This window comes from Hibiscus syriacus, unplaced genomic scaffold (assembly GCF_006381635.1).
Source record: "Hibiscus syriacus cultivar Baekdansim isolate YM2019G1 unplaced genomic scaffold, ASM638163v2 tig00111022_pilon, whole genome shotgun sequence".
NCBI classification, from domain to species: Eukaryota; Viridiplantae; Streptophyta; class Magnoliopsida; order Malvales; family Malvaceae; genus Hibiscus; species Hibiscus syriacus.
The window spans coordinates 626,076-649,618 of record NW_024062956.1 but is presented as its reverse complement, the minus strand read 5'-3'; the positions used below and the strand labels follow the sequence as shown (position 1 = coordinate 649,618).

The 23,543-nt window shown below is 32.2% G+C and overlaps 1 protein-coding gene across 1 annotated transcript; it reads right to left on the bottom strand.

The window, feature by feature from the left end:
- Window positions 1-30: 30 nt before the first annotated feature.
- Window positions 31-2,356, bottom strand: LOC120150566. Its single transcript, XM_039163234.1, has 3 exons — window positions 2,182-2,356; window positions 1,031-1,528; window positions 31-773 (listed from the first exon to the last, which is right to left on the bottom strand). The coding sequence occupies exons 1-3, from the start codon at window positions 2,279-2,281 to the stop codon at window positions 193-195; spliced, it is 1,179 nt and encodes a 392-aa protein (XP_039019165.1). The 5' UTR covers window positions 2,282-2,356; the 3' UTR covers window positions 31-192.
- Window positions 2,357-23,543: the final 21,187 nt, after the last annotated feature.

Here is a 23,543-nt window from a genome sequence, read left to right as displayed (position 1 = left end):
TTTATTATTATATGATAAAATACATAAACTATTAAATCATAGTAGTATACCACCCTCATATTAATAGTATTATATATGTTTATATTGTCCGATTAATAGGCTAATTAAGCTCACACAACATGCCAAAAAAAAGGAAAAATGAACATTCTTAGAATAGAAAAAGATTCAATTTATCCAGATTCAGGGTCATATCTAACTTGCTTCATTGACGTTTATAATGATAGAGGTCGATGATGACCAAGGTTTTTGGGGATTCCGGATGCTCAAAAGCTTCACATCATCGATGACTGGGCCACACAGGGAAGAGAAGTCATCACTCCTCATGGTGTAAAACGTGCTAAGGAACATGATTCTTGTTCGGTTGGAAACAGCCTTGAATTTAAGCTCGGCGCGCTTGAATCCACCTTTGCCTTTCGACTCATATGGGACTTTGAGTGTGTCTTTGCCAGCGAATGCCTCGACAACCAGAGAGCCTGCACAAGAGTTGTTAGCATCACCTACGGCAAACAAGAGCCTGTACATTTTGCCGATGATGGTCCTGACTATTTGAGCGATGGCACTCTCTTTTCCGGCAACTAGCTCCACTGCTCTTCGCCCTTGAGGCACGAAGTAATGTTCCGAATCAATGTATTTGACGGCCTTAAGGGATTCAACTATCCAAGCAGGGAGAGGAGAGTGATCATCCTCGATGTTGGGTGCGACTAAGACACCCCATGGAGTGTTGGGGAATATGTATGGACCTTCTTCGAAACCTCCATTTTTCGCGATGTTCCCTGCGGAAATAGAAAAACTCGAATAATCAGTAGTTGAATTCACTCTATCATGACACAATGTACTATTAGAACAGCATTGAATGATGCCATGTGAAAGGGGCCCAAGGTGTTTGTTAGGTATAGCAGTAGCTAGTTTCTTAAATGAAATTGTCTGCAACAATCAGCTGGCTTAAATCTGAATCATAATTCTGAAAACAATTGCCACCCCACATTTTATTGTAAAAATTACCATCCGGGGTTAAAAAAAGAAGACTTACTATTGGTTGGTCTAGGAGGATATAAAGCCTTGATTGCAACAGCATCAATGAGTGGTCCACAAGCCGGATCTTCCTCCACTCCTGGATTGTGAATAATCAACTCCGCAACATCGGATATTGTTTTGAAGGCCCATGCGTAGTTGTCCCAACCACTGCTGCTGTACACCGTCTGGATCGGCATCACGCCGGAATCGGGCGCCACTGTAACGTTCAACTTCTCCTCTTGAGCGCAAGTCCGAGCCGCGCTGAACGTTATGGAGTAATACATCCCCGGGATAACCTTTATTTTCTGCTTGATGGATGCCTCGTTCCCGAGCCTAACGGCATAGGCCCCTTCGGGCACCACGAGCAACATGTCCCCTTGCTTTTGTCCGGACTTTATGTACTCCACAAAACCGTTGTTCACCCACCCTGGTATCGCGTAGCGTCCCATTACCACGGTGCCTTTCATGTCTGTTGCATTTGGGGCGTTCTCAAAGTTCCCATTTTCCAGTAGTCCTGAATCCCATTATCATGTTAAAAAAGGCACAGAAGTATTAAGGCTTAAACTAAAAATAAGTCCTTAAACTATGTTTTTTTCTCTTTTAAGTTCCTAAACTATTTTTTGTCAAACAAGTATCTAATTTTGTGAGGTATAACAACATCTTATTGGTTGAAAAAAAATTGTAACTGAAAAAAGATGACGGGACTTAGAATAGTTAAATATAATATTTTAAATATTTATTTTAATCTAAACATAGTGTTAGAGCTTAAAGCAAAAAATGACATAAGGGTTTATATTTAGTTTAAGCCAAGTATTAAAGGGTCAAAAAGTCACTTTTTTTTACCACCAAAGGTCCAAAATGGTAAAAAAATTCTGCCTGAGGTTGGTACCTATCTGCGAACGCCTTAAATTCTTCCACTAGCTCAGTATCCTATAGGGATTTGTCTTATTAAATTAAACTATTTATGACTTATAACAATTAAAAAAACTAACCAAACCAAAAAATGAATACCCATATTCCATAGAATTCAGCTAATTAATGCAAGGAAAAAGGATTTTTAGAGCCCTGCAAACTGCTTAAACCAGAACACAAACAGCCTGCTAAACACTATAGTTTCTTTTCCTTTCCTCTTCATTTCGACAAATGCATGAATTTATGTATTCTTACCGTCGGCCACCGTACCGTTCCTGGCGGTACTATCGGTTACGGCGAGGGTGAAACGGCAGGTGACGCAAAGGAGCACCAACAATAAGACCAGCCCTCTCATTGCTGCGAGTTTAGTATGTGGTTTTTGACAAAAATTATGAACAAGAAGGAATGAAGAAAAGGAGGAAGATGTGTCCGGTGAAGCTAGGAGAGAGGATGGGGTTATATGCATGGGAAGGTATAAGAAATACCTTGGATTTTGGCAAAATAACCAAGTTGACATTGGTGATTCCACCTTCACATGGGGGGCCGTAAAGAATGAAATCAGCTAAAATGGTGTTAAAGTTTAAAAGACAAAAACTGTTGAATGTCACATGGGGATGGGGTTCAGTTGAATCCCTATTGCCGAGCCACGACACATGGTGCTTCTGACCACCTCGTCATTTCTTACATATGGATTTTACTTTTGTCTATAATTAATTACAATGATTTCTAACCAAGATTTTATGAATTTGTTGATGGAAAGAATGAGATTACGATTATTTATGATGTTTTTTTTACGGAGAATTATGAATAATAATTGGTGAGAGTTGAGAGAGAATTTGATTAGATGAAAAAGATGATAAAAAGAGTCTTGAGATTCTCCTATCCATCTTGCATAGTGATATATATATATATATATTACATTATGTCGTATCTAGAAATAATTTTTAGAATGAACATATAAGAGAGTAGGCACACACAAAATTTTAATGTAAACATAAATAATAAAATAAATAACTAATTGAATAAAATTTAGATTTCAGGGTGAACACTTGTCTATCATAAACCACACATATCCGCCATTGTCCTTAGTGTTGATGTTAGACTTTGAGTAATTATGACTATTCGTTAGTAGACAGGAAAAATAGATTTACCTGTATATGGTAAATTTAGTTAGAAAATTATAGAAATCTGTCAATGATCACGTTAAGTAATTGACCGAAAGATATAAAACTCAATACAATTTTAAAAAAACTAGAAGTTTAGAAAAACATTGAAAATTTTCAAAAGAGATACAACAATCACTAAAACTTAGTACAAATTTAATGTGACAAATTATTATATAAAATACATAAAAATTTATATTTTAAATAATTGGATCAATTTTTGTTATAAAAATTATAATTCTATAATTTAACCCAATAAGCTTTTACATGTGCTTGCAAACTCCCTACTACTCACACCTGTCATTGCAACAGCCATTAAAAACATATAGAAAGGAAATTACAAATTAATGACATATATATATATATATATATAATTTTTTTTTATTTAGAAAGAGTTTATTAAATCTTGTGCCGACCCCTTCGTTTTCTCTCTTGAAAAGTAAAATAAAGGGGGGAAAGAAAGTTATACTTTTTTTTTATTAATTTATGGTAAATACACGTAAGTATTTATTTAAAGATATTATTTTTGGAATTAAGTTAAAATTGATTACAAAGTAATATATGTTTTAAATATTTTCAATCATTTAACAATAAATATTCAATTACCCATGTAGTCGCTGGTCCTTGAACTCATGATCTCTAAGAACAACAACGATTATTTTAATATTGAACGTTTATACTCTTAATATTTATGTACTTAAACCCAAGACTTTAAAGAATAATAATAATTTCTTTATTACCGAAGTCGTTTAGTTCGTGAGGGAAGAAAATCATATGTTAAACATTTAGGGTTGTATTTTATATGATTGAATGGAAAAAAAATTAGGATTATATATGGCCCATTTGAATGTGATTTCCATTTGCTACTGTCTGCTACAAAAGACCAGATGCCATGATTTGAGGAAGCTGATGACTCTTGTCCTTGAATCGTGACCTGATTCACCACTCAATTTACGTTATGAGTATATATCTTCATAAAAAAAAATTAACTAATTTTTTTAATATATATCTTACAGACACAGTTGCTCAAATTAAATATTTTTTAAAAATTATTATTTTTAATTACTCAGATCACTTAATTTATCAATACAAACCATATTAGGATCGACTCCAAATACGTTTAAATTAGAGTATTACATCAATTGCTAGTGTAATTGTACCATGTAATAGTTAACTTAATAGTAATTGAGAGAAACAATGATATATAGAGCATCAACAAAAAAAATAATTTGGATTAAAAAGATTATTCTTATCTGTAGTATATAATTTAAATTAATTGATTAATAGATTAAATATAACTGATATATATATATATAAACTAATCCACTGTTGCACCGCCCACATCCAAGAAGAATATCCATATATGTGAAAGTGAAGAGTTGTCTTTTATTTTAAATTAAAAATTCTACTAAATCATTTTTATAAGCATTTTGTACTAATAAAAAATTGTCTTTTTCTTTTAATTTAATAGAAAATAGTAAAAAAATACAAGATATAAGAAACATATCACGAGGAGTAGTGGTCTGATGGGGCTACTCATGGGGGAAGTAGTGAAAACCCCAGCCGACCTACTACTACTGCTAATAATATTTCATCATCATCATCCTTATTATTTTCTATATATATACATAACATTTTAATTAAACTAATGTTATAAATTAATTTGATATTAATTTATTTATAGTAATTATAATATTTTTAAATTTTACTATTTTATATCAATATTTAGAATAAATTATTTTAGATACCATTAGACTTTAGGTAATATATCATTTATGCAATTGAACTTTTAACTTTAACATTGAATATTGGTTTTTCAATTATACTGTTAAGCAGTTAAATTTTAACGACATGATAACATAGGGAAATCTTTCTATCATTGTAACAATATAGATAAAATAATGTTGTTTTAACGAGGACTATTGATACTTAAAACGACGTCGTTTTAGACATTAAACTTTAAGAATGTATCGATTTTGTCAATAAATTTTTAAATAATTTACTTTTTGACATTGCACCTTTTAAGTCATCAACAGCTAATCATTATCTATCACCAATCACTTTTCGTGATAAGATCGGTATAAAAATATTCGCATTTCATACATAGTTCTTCTCTTATGATTAGTTTTTCAAGAAGACCACTTAAAATTGACGAAAACCCATTTAAGAGTTCGACAAGCTAATACTCTGATATCTTTCGATGACTGTTCGACGAGACTAGTTTTGACATATGTTATTTATCTTTTTGAAATAATATTTCTCACTGTTTGAATTTTTGAACAAACAACAAAAATCCTAAAATCTAAGAAATTCTCGAACCCCCTAAAAATGATATATATATATATATATATATATATATTAATTTTGTTGATTTTGAGTGAATTTCTTGAAAAATCAATCCTATGTAAATAAAGAAGATTGAAATGCGGACGTTTTAGTACCGATTTTACAGCGAAAATGATTGGTGATGGGCAATGATTGATTGTATGTAGTGGCCATAGTGTCAAAAAATGAATTATTTAAAAAATTAATAGTAAGATCAATCTATCTCTAAAATTTAGTACCTAAAACGACGTTGTTTTATGCATAAATAATTACATGGAAACCATGTTGTTTTTTTTTCCAATTCATCTCATTATTTTGGATTTTAACGATATTGTAGCATAATTAAAATCAAAATTCATTGCTATAACCGAAATATTATTAAAATATACTAAAAATATTATTAAAATGTTAATTAAATTTGATATCATGTGTTAACTAGTCATTAATTTAGATAAAAAATTATTAAATCATTTATTAAAATAAAAATTATTATTATTATAAGGATCTTTTTACCTTTTATAATTTTATATAATATTGAAAACTAAAAATTAATACGTATAAATCACATATGAAATTAATATATTTGCAAACTATTTAATTATTATTTCAATCATAATTATTTGTTTAATTTCTATAAACAAATTTATTGACATAAAATATTTTCATTCATCCATTATAATATAATCTAATTAATTATTATCTGGTTCAGTATTTTGTAATTAAGCTATTAAATTTTTTATTATTTAATTGATAACAATAGACAAATGTTAAAATTGTTGTTATTATTATTATTATTCAAAGATATGTAATATATTATTATTATTTTAAAAAAATTGAAGGGTGAAGAACTTATTAAGTGATCTTAGTGGTAAAAGATATGCATATTTTAAATGATGTATAGATCATGTGCTATTTTTTTAAAATGGGTCCCTAAAATATTTTATAATAAGGATTAATTTGTTAAAATTGAAATTATGAGAGATCTACGATATTTTTTTTACCAAAATTCAACATGGAAAACGATTAAATATATTATCAAAATATTTGTTTCCAACTTTATCTGTCATTTTCTAAAGAACCAAATATAAAATTTATTTCCCTTCGAATGAAAATGTAATTAGAGTACAAAATTATACATGGATGAGCTTAAATAACATTCATGTATAGTGCTCCCAAATTTTGGGGTCATATGATGTGTTACAAGCTACACTTGTATATAAACGGGCCTAGTAAAAGAGAATATTACGAAGTCCTAAGTTCAAGTAACTGTGTATGTAGAATATGTATATTATCAATTCATTAATAAAATTTTGAACAAATATTATTTTATGATTACCGAGATTATTCCTTAAAAAATTAAGTGGGAATCGTGGTATATTTCTGGGCTTTCATGAAGAAGAGGGAGGTGGGTCCGTATCTCCTTAAAAACAAATAATTAGTGAAATGGGCCGACCAGAATCTCAGCCTTATCCTTTTCTCCTCACCTTCATGCATCTGGACGGCCTAGATTCTGCACCATATCAATGGCCCCTTTACAGATCACCGGTTCGATTTTCTAAAAAAAAGCAAAAACAAAAACATTTCAAAAATTATATTTTGATCAAATTAAAAAAATAAATTATTTAATATGACAAGAACCTTGAATTACATCAATTAAATTCATAACAGTTGATTAATTAATTAATTAATTAAATTTTATTTTAGTTTGGGACAAAAGAAATTATTACCAATGGATTTGGTTTTGCAAGGTTTATAACCTTGTCGGCTGGAGGACAACACCAATACTACTTTTTGTTTCTTAAAATTGTGCTCAATCATTGAAGCGGTAATTATTTATTTTTGAATTTAAACATTTTATATTTAGGTTAAAAAAGAGAAAATTTTAGTTCTTAAATTTATATTCAAAAATATTATTGAATACATGAACCAATATACTTTAGTGATTAAAAGAATAATTGTTATTCTTAGAGATTTTGAGTTTAAATATGACAACTGTATGGGTATTTAATCGTTCATAGGCCTTGTCCCAATAGATTTGGAGGTCATGTGCTACATTTTTAAAATGAAATCCTTAAAATATTTTATAATGCAACAAAATTGTAAAATATCAAAATCAAGATATTTGGAAGTTACGTGCTACATATGAAACTAAGACAATATCACAAAACAACTCTATAATTATAATATTTTATTTAAAAAATGTCATCATTCGAACGCTCTTAAAATTAAAATTAATATATATTTTAAAGTAAGGGGCCTTTAAATTTTGGGACCTTGTGACTATTATATGTCACACTTGTATATGGACGACCCTAAATGTTTATTATTAAATAATTAAAAGTCTTTCGAACAATTATTGTTTTATATCACTTTAGGCTAATGAAAAATATATTATGGAGTAAACATATCATTGAATTAATCATTTATAAAGTAATCGTATGAAGTTGGATTAAATACTATAATTGCTCCTTAAAAATTTTAAATGTTTATATATTTTAGATATTATGTAGTATATATATTTTTAAAAAATATGTATTGTCTCCTAAATTTTTTTAAATTTATTTTTTTAATTTAAAATTTGTGTTTATTTCTAATTGCGACGGTAATTAATTGAAACTTGTTTTTATAAGAAGCTGGATAAGGTTAAAAGGACAAGGCACAAATGTGGAGAACCGCTTTTGGGGTTCATTATATCGTGCGTGCATGTTGCATGACCGGGGGCGTTGAAACCCTGTTCTTGAAGGTGACAATAATACCATTTTCTCTTGGATGGAGTACTAAGAAACAGAAATGAAATAATCTCGTACCAATGCGGGTAACCCTATCTAGAGGTATCACATTAAGGTCACTGGAGCAAATCATCGTAAAAATCCCGAAAAAAAATTAAAATTTATATTAAAACACGTAAAATCGTAAAACAATTTATATATTAAAAGTAGAATTTAACAATATCCAGAAATAAAACAGGTTTCATACTCGGATATAAAAACAGAATACCACTTACATGCCCCCTAATCACATGCACCGTACTCCGCAAGCAATGCCGGTGAAACTCATATATTGATGTCGATAGTTGCACTTATTCAATTCTTTTAACCCGAAACGATGAGTAAAATAGTGAGTTTTGGGAAGCTCTGTAATACAAAACCATTAAGTGATGCTGAAGGACATGCAGATAAATGGAAAAGCATAATTTTTCCTTATTGATTCAGACGTCTATAGGTTTCCGGGATGAGCTGAGGTTCCACTGATATTTCTTCGAGTAAAAGACATGAAAATTTCAGTTCAGAGGAAACATTCAGAGGACCAAGTTCAAGAGATCTGAATAGAATATCTAGTGTGTTCCAACCAAAATCAGTGAAAAGGTACAAATCTTTTTAAAACAGTAACAATTAAAACATATTTTTAAAACCATAGTAAAACCCTCAAACCGAACACCTCTACGCGATTCCCCAGAACTGCATCCATAAAGACTTACCCTAAGCACACATCAAATGAGTCACCCTAAGGGAGTACCTTAGGGCCTATGGGCCTACCCAAGGGTCTTCTTTGGTCCGTAAGGAATTACCAGCTTGATCAAAGATGAACCTCCATACTTCATAATACTATCTATACAATATCTAGTAGAAATAAAATTTAATAGTAAACTGTAATATCAGGATCGTGATCGAGTAAAATCTTGTATAAGTGACAATGAAATAAACAACATAATTACCCTCCACCCGTACACCATATGTAGTCGCATGATTTACCCAAGGGAGTGCCTTGGGGCCTTAAAGCCTACCTAAGGTCACCTTAGGTCTGTAAGGAATTGCCAACTTGATCAGAGTTGAACCTCCATACTCCATCCTACCCAGATAATATCCCAATAAAGTAATTATAGTAGTAATCAATAAATCCCATGATCCATAAATAATGAACGATTATATTTTTCGGTAAAAATAGGAGATTAAAGAACACATATCATGTATTTGTAGTTCATTAACAGTAAATCAAAACATCAGTAAATCCGTAATTTTAGAAAATCACGTTTTAAAACAGGTAAACATTTACATGTCACATAAGGAACACACTAGATGATCCATTATTTCTTCGGAGGTATTTAGTATTTATCACGTAGGGAACCATGAAACTTTTCTAAATTGATAGGATTTCATAATCAAGATCATATTGTATTCGGGTATTTTTCAGAGGCATTAAGTAGTCAAGAAGGTACTTAGAATCTTTTGCATCATAGTTACTTATGATTTCAAGCATGTCAAGAGTGATTCTGTTATTATGAAAAACAAGTGTATTTTAGACATTTTGATTCTTAGAGGATTATCAGTAATTTAACTCAATAAGGGTAGAGCAATGATTCATGGTAAATAATATTCATGTCGATTTATCAGGATATTGAGTTAACTTGAACTTAACAAATCCTAGCACCGTGATATCTACCAACCAGTCAAACCGATGCACTTCAAGGATATTCACACTTTAATATTGACATCACTAGCTGAACTGATCATCTTTCGAATCATCGTTGAAAATATCTTAAGAAGATGAACAAGTATTCCCTCTGTTGAGTTAATCGATCGATGAATATGGCTAAGAGGGGGTGAATTGGCAAATAAAAATTCTGGTGGAAGCTTATACAAAAATTTGAAAGTAATTGCGCAGCGATTTAGAGTGGTTCGACTTTCTCAACCAAAGTCTACGTCCACTACCTTAGCTATCCACACTAAGGATTTTCCACAAATTCACTAATTTGTCTTTCTTTTAAGGACAAAGAGTAATCTTACAAATCCCTCAAGAATTATACCCCAAATTCTTGATATCACACTCTCCCAAAGAGAACGATACAAATTTTGCAAACTTACAAGAAAATCCTCACAAGGCAAGATGTTTGCACAATTCTAGAACAAAGAAAGAACACTCAAGAATAATACAATTGAGCACAATAAGTGTTCTTGAAAGCAAAAATGAATATTGAATGAAATAGACTTGAAAATGCTCAAACTTGAGGTTTGATGCTTTCTCTTTGATTCTCTCTTGATTCTTGTTGATACTTGTTTCTTGTTATTGATCAATGGCTTCTAAGCTTGTTTAAATACACCTTCAAATGATTATGAACGTTGGGGATGATTAGTGGAGTCAATAGAGCCGTTTTAGTATGAAATCAATTAATAAAATAGCTTGGAGCGTGGGGGGAATCGATACCCCCTCATGGGGAATCGGTTCCCTAAGTGTAAAATTCAAATATTTCGACTGTTGATCAAGGGGAATCAGTACCCTCCGAGCATTCTGTTTTTCTCGGAGCCAAACCATTCATGGGGGAATCGGTACCCCCTTGGGGGGGGAATCGGTTCCCTCTAGACATTCTGGAATTTTTGGCTTTGAAACGGTTCGAAATACTTTGTAAAATTATTTTGAAATAATTTTAAGATTAAAACTTAATTTTACACTTGAGTAAGGATTAAAAATGACTTTTGAAAGATTTGGAGTAATATTTTGATATTCGAATAATTATATCGAATATACTTAGAAAATCTTTTTGGAAAATCTTAAAATTCATTTATCTTAATTTGTTATATCGAAATATCAAAATGTTTTCAAGATTCTCCCCCTTTTTGATATAACAAAACATTTTAGTAATTTTAAGATTTTGAAATCAAGTTTTGAAATTACTCCCCCTTACTCTAACACTTCTCCCCTTTAAACACTTTAACATTTCTCCCATTTTTTGTTAAATCAAAAAGACCTTTAAAATATTTTAAACAAGTTTTTGAAAAACAATTAGCCAATTGATAGCTAAATATAGCGTAAGCTGCTAAGATCATAATCAAGAGAAAGATTAGCCATTAGTTCCATAATTCAATATTCATAAACAATGTGAAATGACAAAAATTGGTCATAATGCAACTAATATGTAAATGATGCAAAAATAAACATTAAGTTCAAATGAAAGTGAAAATCAAACCAAATATATAAGCATGTAAGTTCAAATATCCAATTATCCAACAAATTCAAACACCCAAAATAAAACAATCCATGAACATCAAAATGTTTCACAATTAAAAGTTATGAGTTCGGGACGATAAACCCATTGACCCAAAGACCGAGTTTGATAAACAAATTACTAAATAGACAACCATAAACCAAGGTTTCTATATTCTTGGAAAGAACAATGTTTATGGAAACTCACTAAAGATGATCTGTGGCAAATTAATCTTCTTTTTATGTTGGATACAATATATCCACCATATATCTATGTTCCTAAGGGAGGAGTACCTACCTCCGGATGGTCTAAACCACCAAGAGATCAAATAATGAAGGAATCTATCACGATGAGTTCTTAGGGTACTCTCACTATCCTTATACTTATAGGGTGAATCCACAGTCTCTTTTTCATTAAACCTGAGTTATCTAGTCCAAAATGGGTAGCGATTGTGCCGGAGTCAATAAAAAAGAATTGTCCTAAAAGATAGGATCGAATTCCTATAGTTTCAGATCGACGCTCGTTTTTGACACATACCACATTGGAATAGAAAAATGCGGACTAATTTATGATAAACTAAAGGTTTGTGTTTAAAGAGTTTATCAAACTTCTAGGATTTAAGAGTATGATGATATTGGAAGTCCATATCTTCTATAGCTTGGATCGAAGGGACACGCTCTTCCCATATTTTGTATGACTCAATACAAGTATGGTACATATGGTATTGATCTTGTCCACAACCAGGTACGTTGAAACAAGAGTTCATAATGGTCATATTTGGGTTATTTGGATTGGGTGGAGGAATAAGAGGTCGATTTTGACTTGAGCTACTAGACGATGTCCTAGGTCGTTTAGGATTTGACATGGTTTAAGAATCAGAATAGAATATGTAACCTGTAAATTTAAACACATGTATGTAATATAATCAAACCCAAAACTCAAATGAGTCTTCAATATTTCAAGGTTCTCTAAACCAAATCCTAAAGGGCAATGTTTTGAAAAACTATTTGGAAAATAATGTTTGAAAATCAGAATACGTATAGTTTTTATGAAAACATAATTGAATCAAAAACATCAATTAAAAAATAATTTTCTATTTTTTTTATTTCAAAATTTAAAGATAGTTTTGAAAAATTGAGTGTTTTTGACGAAATTGGTTGTAAAATCATCATATAACCAATGCCCGATGTAATGTTCATCTTAGAACTAATCAAAACTAGTCCTAAGTTCAAAAATCAATGAAATAGAGGATTTTGAAATATTACCTTGAAAATTTGGATTTTATGAGAATGTGATGTTGTTTGCAAGGATTAGAAGTTGAAGAACGATCTAATTCTGACTTGTATTTGATGATTTTGGCAAAAATGGAGATTTAGAGAGAAAGAGAGGATGAACGACGTTTAAGAAAGAAGAGAGGTTTTGAGAGAATGGGTTTTCTGGTCGTGATATATCCAGAATCCGTGGGGGGTATCAATTCCCTCAAGGAGGGAATCGGTTCCCATTCAAAGGGGGAATCGGTTCCCCTTCAAGGGGGTATCGATTCCCTCTGCACTAAAACTGCTAAAATTTGATTTTAAACACTCAAAATGCTAAATTAATTTTCTCTAGTGGTTTTGGCAACTCATATTACGAAAAATTAACTATGTTCAATCAATTAAATTTATCATTAAAATTTATTTGAACATATAATCAATTTGTCACAAAGAATCATAAACTCCCCCTAACTAATAGCAAAGAATGCAATCAAAATTTATTATAAGCATTTTTCATTTATTCTTAAAAGAGCTAAAATTATTTTAAACACTAAGTGAAGATAGGTCAGTTAAACCTAATTCTCTCCTAAGTGTCCAACATCTTTCCTTGTCTAAAGGTTTTGTAAAGATATCCGCTAATTGGTGCAAAGTATCAATAAATTCTAGAACTACATTTTCCTTAGCGACATGGTCTCTAATGAAGCGATGTCTAATTTCAATGTGCTTAGTTCTAGAGTGTTGGATGGGATTTTTAGTGAGACAAATAGCACTATTATTGTCACACTTAGTAGGAATGGTACCTACTTCAATTCCATAATCAAAAAGTTGTTGTTTCATCGATAAAACTTGTGCACAACAGCTACCAGCTGAAATGTATTCGGCTTCAGTGGTAGATAATGCAACACAATTTTGTTTCTTTGAAAACCAAGAAATCATCATATTTCCAAGGAATTGGCAAGTACCGGAGGTGTTTTTCCTATCTAATTTGCATCCTACATAATTCGCATCAGAAAAGGCATGCAAGCTAAAGCTAGAGTCTCTAGGATACCAAAGTCATAAACTAGGAGTGTCCTTAAGGTATCTAAAGATTCTCTTGACAGCTAGTAAATGTGATTCCTTAGGGCATGATTGAAATCTAGTACATAAGCAAACACTAAACATAATGTCCGATCTACTTGTTAGATAGAGCAAAAAACCAATCATTGACCTATATAATTTAACATCCACACATTTATCTCCTTCATCCAAGTCAAGCTTTGTAGAATAGCTCATTGGAGTGTCATGAGGTTTCCCATTTTCCAGTCCAAACTTTTTGAGCATATCTTTGACGTATTTAGCTTGATTGATGAAGATGCCATCTTTTCTTTGCTTGATTTGGAGTCCCAAGAAAATAAGAGCTCCCCCATCATGCTCATCTCGAATTCACTTTGCATTAGCTTAGAAAATTCTTGGCAAAGAACATCATTAGTAGAACCAAATATTATATTATCAACATAAATTTGAACTACTAATAAATCTTTACCTTTATGCTTTAAAAACAATGTAGTGTCAACCTTCCCTTTTGAAAAACCTTTTTCAATTAAAAATTTTGACAATCTTTTATACCAAGCTCTAGGAGCTTGTTTTAAAACATAAAGTGCTTTTGTCAATTAAAGAACATGATTTGGAAATTTTAAATCTTCAAAACCAGGATGTTGTTCCACATACACTTCTTCCTTTATAAAATCATTTAAAAATGCACTTTTAACATCAATTTGATATAATTTAAATTCATGAAAACATGCAAATGCTAATAACATTCTAATTGCTTCCATCCTAGCTATGGGAGGGTATGTTTCATCATAGTCTATGCCCTCTTCTTGAGTATACCCTTGAGCAACAAGTCTAGCCTTGTTTCTCACTATATTACCACTTTCATCAAGCCTATTCCTAAATACCCATCTAGTACCTATAGTAGATTTATTACTAGGCCTTTCAAATAATGTCCATACTTTACTCCTCTCAAATTGATTTAACTCTTGTTGCATAGCCATAATCCAATGTTCATCTTTTAATGCTTCTTTAATATTCTTAGGCTCTATGCATGAGATAAATGTCACATAATTACAAATATTTCTAAGAGAGGATCGAGTTGTTACCCCTTTGGATGGATCACCTATGATTTCACCATCCTTGACATAGTTGTACTCTCTTGGGTAAGATACTTCCCTTTCTTCAATGGTTGGATTCTCGAGAGGATCATGAGTTTCCTCATCTTTCGTTTCTTCCTTTGATGATGGTTCTCCAACGTCATGTCTAACGTCATTTGTATTTATAATACCTACAGCATCATTCAAGCAAGAATCCTTCCTCGAAAGGAGATTATCATCGAAAACAACATGTATAGACTCTTCTACAACTAAAGTTCTTTTATTAAATACTCGATAAGCTTTAGAACTTAAGGAATAACCCAAAAAAATTCCTTCATCACTTTTAGCATCAAATTTGCCAAGATTGTCTTTACCGTTGTTTAAAACAAAACATTTACATCCAAAAGGATGAAAATAACTAATGTTAGGCTTTTTATTTTTTAAAAGTTCATATGGAGTTTTCTTCAAAATAGGCCTAATCACTACTCGATTAATAACAAGCAGTATTTTTGGGTTCCGCCCAAAAATATTTTGGCAAATTATTTTCACAAAGCATGGTTCTAGCCATTTCTTCTAAAGTTTGATTTTTCCTTTCAACAAATCCATTTTGTTGAGGGGTTCTAGGTGCTGAAAAATTATGACTAAGACCATTAGAATTACAAAATTCAGTAAATCCAAGATTTTCAAATTCAGTTCCATGATCACTCCTAACACTAGTTATAGAGTAACCTTTTTCGTTTTGGATTACTTTTGAAAATGTGATGAATTTTTCTAATGCTTCATCTTTAGTACTTAGGAATAGAACCCAAGTATATCTAGAATAGTTATCTACCAAGACAAATGCATATTGTTTTCCACCCAAGCTAGTAGTTCTAGATGGCCCAAAAAGATCTAAATGGATCAATTGTAATACTCTACTAGTTGATACATCATTAATGGATTTAAAAGAAACTCGCTTTTGTTTTCCTTTAGCACAAGCATCACATATTTTATCATTATCAAATTTTAGTTTAGGCAGCCCTCGAACCAAATCTCCTTGAATTAACCGTTGCAAGACACTCATACTAGCATGTCCTAGTCTCCTATGTCATAACCAACTATCATGCTCATCCTTAGCAACTAGGCATAAATTAGTCATATCTATAGAGTCTAAGTGCACCATGTAAATGTTTCCTATTCTATGACCAACAAGCATAATCAAAATAGATGCAATATCAATCAATTTTGCAAACACTTAATTTAAAAATAAGACATTGTATCTTTTGTCAAATTTATGTAATCAGATTATGCTTTAATCCATTCACATACAAAACATTATGCAATGTTGATTATCGAGATTAAAAACACATGCATAAAGTTTTTGAAAATGTTATGCATTAAAACTGTATAAAATTAAAAAAAATCTATGCATAAACATTAAGAAAAATGTATGGTCAAAATTTTGTAAAACCAAAGTTCTTGAAAAATCGATATCAATTGTTAAAGAGATTTCAATTACATTTTAAAAACCAATTTTGACCCAAAAAAAATTAATATGATGAACTAGAGTTTATAAAACATTACCAAAAATTACTATGTTCATCATACAATATTTTTCAACATAAACGTGATAAAACATAATCATTTAAAATTATTCAACATTTAAAACCTCATGCATGCATAAACTAAATGAGCAACCAAATAAAATAAAAACATTAAGTTTAGAGGTTACCCATTCATTTTTTATATGTGGCTAGAGCATCTTGAATATCATCATCTTCATCACCATTGCTCCCACACACCTACAAGAGACATTTAAGTAGATTTTGGTATCCAAATTGCTTTGGATCCTTTAACATTAGTTTCAAAACCTCTTGTTCCTTTTGGAACCCATACTTGTCTAATTTTAAATCGTTTTCATTTCTTTAAAGGACAAGTATGTTCCTTATGACCATGATAATGACAATGCGAACATATTGTCATTATTGAACTAAATGAATTATTTAAAATGATCTCTTTTTCTTTTGTTAAGCATTCAAGCTTAACTTTCAAATCGAAGTTTTCATTTTTAATACTTTCAAATTTCATTTTTGAAAGCTCTAAATCCTTCTTCAAGATTTCATTTTTATTTTCAAAATCCATTTTCGTTTCTAGAAGAAGTTTGTTTAATTTGAAAATTTCTTTTTCAAAGTTTTCATATTTTATTTTTGAAAGCTCTAACTCCTTTCTCAACATTTCATTTTGATTTTCCAAGTCTATTTTAGCTTTAAAAAGAAGATCATTTTTAGCAATAAATTTATAAATCAGTTTTTTATATCTGGAGTTCATGGTCTCAAACTCCGAAAATAATTCATCATAAGCATCTTGTAACTCATTAAAAGATTTTGAATTTAATCTATTTGAGTTAGAAGATACATTTGGCTCTGTGAGAGCTAATAGAGACATCATCTTTATTGGTTCTTCTTCCTCCTTGTCTCTATAGATCTCCTCAAGCTTATCCCACATCTCCTTGGCATTTGAACAAGAAAAAACTTCTTTATATACATTAGGATCAATTGCACAACACAACATGTGCATAACCTTTGTGTTTTGTTGAGGTTTCTTCCGTTCTTGATCACTCCACTTCTTTGCCTTCTTTGTAGGAGAAGAATATCCTTTATCGATCATCATCCAAGCTTCCATATCAAATGCTTGGATAAATATCATCATAAGCTTCTTCCAAAGATGATAATTTGTTCCATTGAAGTGTGGAGGCACATCAATTGTTCTGGATTCTTCCATGGAGAATGAACCGGAAGTGGACGCCATTTTTATCGATTTAACTCTTCCTGGATCTACTCAAGAGGCGGTTAAACCTTCAAATGAGTCAAGATCTGATGCCAATTATTGAGTTAATCGATCGATGAATATGGCCAAGAGGGGGGTGAATTGGCAAATAAAAATTCTGGTGGAAGCTTATGCAGAAATTTGAAAGTAATTGCGCAGCGATTTAGAGTGGTTCGACTTTCTCAACCAAAGTCTACATCCACTACCTTAGCTATCCACCCTAAGGATTTTCCACAAATTCACTAATTTGTCTTTCTTTTGAGGACAAAGAGTAACCTTACAAATCCCTCAAGAATTATACCCCAAATTCTTGAGAACACTCTCTCCCAAAAAGAACGATACAAATTTTGCAAACTTACAAGAAAATTGTAACACCCTTAACTCATATCCGACCCGAATACAAGTCCGAGGTGTCACATTGACTTTTCAAATCTTTGACTCTTACAGAAAATCCCGGGAATTTTTAAAACTTTCATTAAAACGAAATACATTAATTTACATAAGACCATAAAATACAAAATCGATCAGAGTATTCGTAATTAACACTTATTACATACCAACACTCTATACATAATCAAATACATACTTTGTCAATTACTTCTGATCTGATCTCTTAGTAGTATTGCTGCCTGTGCTACTTCTATTTCCACTCTTCCTGATTCTTGGTACCTACGTGTAAATCACTTACACGCTAAGTCATAGACTTAGTGAGGCAATAAATGAATATGCAACGATAAACTTATGAATGTTCATACTTACCATTGGATCATGACATTTCAATGTGCATTTATTTGTCACATGATAACATATATAATCATATAATGCACATACGAAACTTACCTTCTTGTATCACTTTCACTGTAAATCGGTATTTCAATTTCATTGCCCATGTATATTATTGAGAATAGAGGTACGTAAGTACATTGAGGTTGTGCACTAATGTTGTCACCACAGCTCGTATCAATTCCCTCATGGGGCACCGAACCTTAGTTCAGTATTCATCCCGTAGGACTATTATCTATGTCCTGTAGGACCATTACATCCCGAAGGACTACATCCCGAAGGACTATTATACCCTCGACTCTTGGCATGCCAACTACACCTATAGTTCTCATATCGTATACTATGGGCATTATTCTTATTTTTCATATGTTCATGTACTCATCTCATTTCTCTTGTGATCATATATCTCATATCACTTCATATCGTGTTCTCATATCACATGTCATATCACATATCATATCACATGAACATATACATGTCTTATGCATGTATTACAATAATTATCATGTATGCATGTTCACAACTATTGTATTATAAACATAAACATAGGGATTAGACTTATCACAAGTCTTATTCCATTATAATATACATCTAGTATGCGCTAACCTTAGCTTTGCTTTGTTTCGATTCTAATCCTTTGATCGTTCCGGAATAAGCTTACTTTTAATATCTACATAATCACACATGGATATATATATCAGTATTATAATTAATATACTCTAATGGTTCACTCTTTAGACTAAAAGAAAAGTCAATTTCATCTTTTAATGAAGGTATACATCGATGCACTACTGATGCATCGGTGCATCAAAGGTATTCGATGTAGTATTATTGTTGGGATGCATCGATGCACTCCTTATGCATCGATGCACCAATTGCATTCGATGTTTCATTATTAACGGGATGCATCGATGCACTACTTATGCATCGATGCACGAATTACATTCGATATTTTTATTTTAAAAGAGTGCATCGATGCACTACCAATGCATCGATGCACATTCATACAATTTCTGGGTTTTATCCTTTATGCATCGATGCACCATGAATGTGCATCGGTGCACTCTGCCCAGAATCCTCTTTTTGAACCCGAAAATTCATTCATTTGGATTAAATCCTTCATGTTTAATCCCCTTTTTCATTCTTAACTCTAGTACACATCCTTAAACCAATTTATACTCATTTATTTCATCTTTAACCTTCAAATCCTATCCTTCATATGAAATTCAAGAATTACATCAATAATCCAACATGTTTGAATTCCGTTTTTAACACTTCATATATCTTAACTAGATTGATGACAAGTCAAATATAACTTTCAATTCTAGTTATGAGCTCTATTCCAAGATTTCCTTTAAGAACTTCAAATCTTAAATCTCTCCTAACTCAATCATCCTTTGATGTTAAGATAACTTAAGCTTTCCTTAATCTTAGTTATCATCTAATAATCAAAACCCAATATTAAATTTAACAAGAAACTCAATAATCAGAAATCTTACCTTTGCTTTGGTTCACGCGTACAAGGAAGAAAGAAGAAGAAGATAAGTCTGGAAGCCTTTGGTTCTCTCCTTTTCATCCCACTTGTACTCATATATATCCTTATCCCTTCTTTAATTAATTGATCCTTGCAATGACTCTTTTGCCCTTCCATTCCTACTTCCTTTCCATTCAATCCTACACAATCATTTACATATATATCTTTATACTATTCATTCATTCTATTTTAATCACCAAAATTTGAAACTTTCCAATTTAGTCACTAACCCGGTATTGAGGATGTTACAAAAATCTCCCCCTTAAGAAAATTCGTCCTCGAATTTTCATTATGTAAAGAGGTAGGGATACTTAATCCTTATGTCCTCTTAACGTTCCCATGTTGCTTCCTCTACTTTGTGATTTCTCCACAAGACTTTAACCAATGGAATAGTCTTGTTCCTTAATTGCTTGATTTCATAAGCTAATATTTGAACAGGTTCTTCCTCATAAGTTAAATCTGGTCGAATCTCAATTTCTTCAGTAGTCACAACGTGAGATGGATCAGATCTATATTTCCTAAGCATTGAGACATGAAAAACATTGTGTATCTTTTCCATTTCAGGTGGCAAAACTAGCTGATATGCTACTGATCCTACCCTCCTAGTAATCTCATAAGGTCCAATGAACCGAGGACTCAACTTTCCTTTACGTCCAAACCTCAATATTTTCTTCCACGGAGACACTTTCAAGAACACTTTATCTCCGACTTGAAATTCAATTTCTTTCCTTTTTAAATCAGCATACGATTTTGTCTATCAGCTGCAGCTTTTAGATTATTCTGAATTACTTGAACTTTCTCTTCCGTATTCTGAATCAACTCAGGACCAATAACTTCTCGATCCTTAAGTTCATACCAGTTCAAGGGCGTACGACATCTTCTTCCGTAAAGAGCTTCATAGGGAGCCATTTTGATGCTTGACTGATAACTATTGTTGTATGCAAATTCAGCAAGTGGTAAATATTTTTCCCATGATCCTTTGAATTCAATGACACTCGCTCTAAGCATATCCTCCAGAATTTGGATAGTTCGCTCTGATTGACCATCAGTTTGAGGATGAAACGATGTACTGAAGTTTAACCGAGTTCCCAATGCTCCATGTAATGACTTCCAAAACCGTGATGTGAATCTAGGATCCCGATCAGAAACTATAGAAATAGGTATACCATGCAAACGTATAATCTCTCTTATATACAATTCAGCATACCTATCCATGGAGAAATCAGTTCGTACTGGAATAAAATGGGCTGACTTAGTCAATCTATCCACGATTACCCAGATTGAATCCTTTTTGTTCGGAGTTAAAGGCAAACCCGTCACAAAATCCATCGTTATGTTTTCCCATTTCCATTGAGGAATTGAAATTGGTTGTAACAATCCTGACGGAACTTGATGCTCAGCTTTGACTTGCTGACAAGTCAAACACTTTGATACAAATTCCGTAATGTCTTTCTTCATTCTCGGCCACCAATATCGACTCTTGAGATCCATATACATTTTGTTCCCTCCTGGATGCATGGTCAATGGGCTACAATGAGCTTCCGTCAACAAATCATTCTTTAATTCATCATCATCTGGAATTACTAATCTTTCTCGATAATACAAGTTCTCATCAGACTTAATCTCATAATCCGTACCCTCTCCATTCTTTATCTGTTGTATTCTCTTTAAACACTTTTCATCTTTAACTTGCAATTCTTTAATTCGATTTAGCCATACTGGCTTGACAGTCAGTTCTGCACAAATTGCACCATCTCCTCTTAACGATAATCTAGCATCAAGAGCTCGCAAAGCTGCAAACATCTTTCGACTCAAGGCATCAGCTACCACATTTGCCTTTCCAGGATGGAAATCAATCACCACATCATAATCTTTGAGAAATTCCACCACCTTCTTTGTCTTAGATTCAACTCTTTCTGAGTCATCAAGTACTTTAAACTCTTGTGATCCGTATACAAGTAGCACTTTTCACCATACAAGTAGTGATGCCATATTTTTAGAGCGAACACTACTGCAGCCATCTCTAAATCGTGTGTCAGATAATTCTTCTCATGAGGTTTTAATTGCCTCGAAGCGTAGGCCACCACCTTGCCTTCTTGCATTAACACGCATCCTAAGCCATTATGAGACGCATCACTATACACTACAAAATCCTTGCCAGACTCAGGTTGAACTAACACTGGAGCTTCTGTAAGAATCTTCTTTAACTTTTCAAAACTCTCTTGACATTCTTGAGTCCAAACAAATTTTATTTCCTTTTTCAACAGTTTAGTCAGGGGTAATGCTATAATCGAAAAGTTTTTAACAAACCTTCGATAATAACCAGCTAACCCCAGAAAACTTCTAACTTCCGATATATTCTTTGGAACTTACCACTCCAGAATAGCTTTAATCTTTTGGGGATCCACTCGAACTCCTTCTGCCGAAATTACATGTCCAAGGAATGCCACTTCATTCAACCAGAATTCACATTTAGAAAATTTAGCATAAAGCTTTTTATCTCGTAATATATGTAAGACAATCCTCAAATGTGAACTATGCTCTTCCTCTGACTTTGAATATATTAAAATATCATCAATGAACACCATAGCAAACTGATCCAAATACGGTTGGAAAATTATGTTCATTAAATCCATAAAAGCAGCTGGTGCATTCGTAACTCCAAACGGCATCACGATAAATTCATAGTGACCATATCTTGTTCTAAACGCTGTTTTTGAAATGTCTTTTTCTTGAATCTTTAATTGATGATAACTCGAACTTAAATCAATTTTTGAGAACACTGAAGCTTCCTTTAATTGATCAAATAAATTATCGATTCGGGGAAGTGGATACTTGTTCTTGATGGTTACTTTATTGAGTTGTCTATAATCGATACAAAGACGCATGGACCCATCTTTCTTCTTAACAAATAAAACTGGAGCTCCCCAAGGTGATACACTTGGTCTAATAAACCCTTTGTCCAATAGCTCCTTTAATTGAATCTTTAATTCTTGCAATTCTTTTGGAGCCATTCTGTATGGTGCCATTGCAATGGACGCTGTTCCTGGTATTATCTCAATCTGAAATTCTACCTCTCGGTCAGGAGGTAAACCTGGCAACTCTGCAGGAAATACATCGAGAAACTCTCTGACTATAGGAATCCCTTCAATCCCTTTCTCCTTGGTTCTAACATCCAGTACATTAGCAATAAACCCTTGACATCCCTGTAGCAATAACTTCTTTGCAGTCATCACTGAAATCACATTTGCTAATGGATTCCATCTTTCACTAAATACAATAATTTCTACTCCTTCGGAACTTCTCAACGTCACTCTTTTCAATCTACAATCGACATCAGCGTAATAACGATATAACCAATCCATACCCAATATCACTTCGAATTCATCAAAAGGTAATTCCATCAGATTAGCAGGGAATTCAATTCCCTGAATCCGTATGGGACACCCTCGGCTCACCATATTTACTCGGGCACTGTGCCCTAATGGATTCGTCACTATCACCTCCTTGCTAGTAATTTCTAACGGAATGTTCAATTCTTTCACTAACTTACTAGTAATGTATGAATATGTAGACCCTGGATCAATCAATACAATAACACCTTTGTCAAACAATAGAAAGGTACCTGTTATAATATCTGGGTCA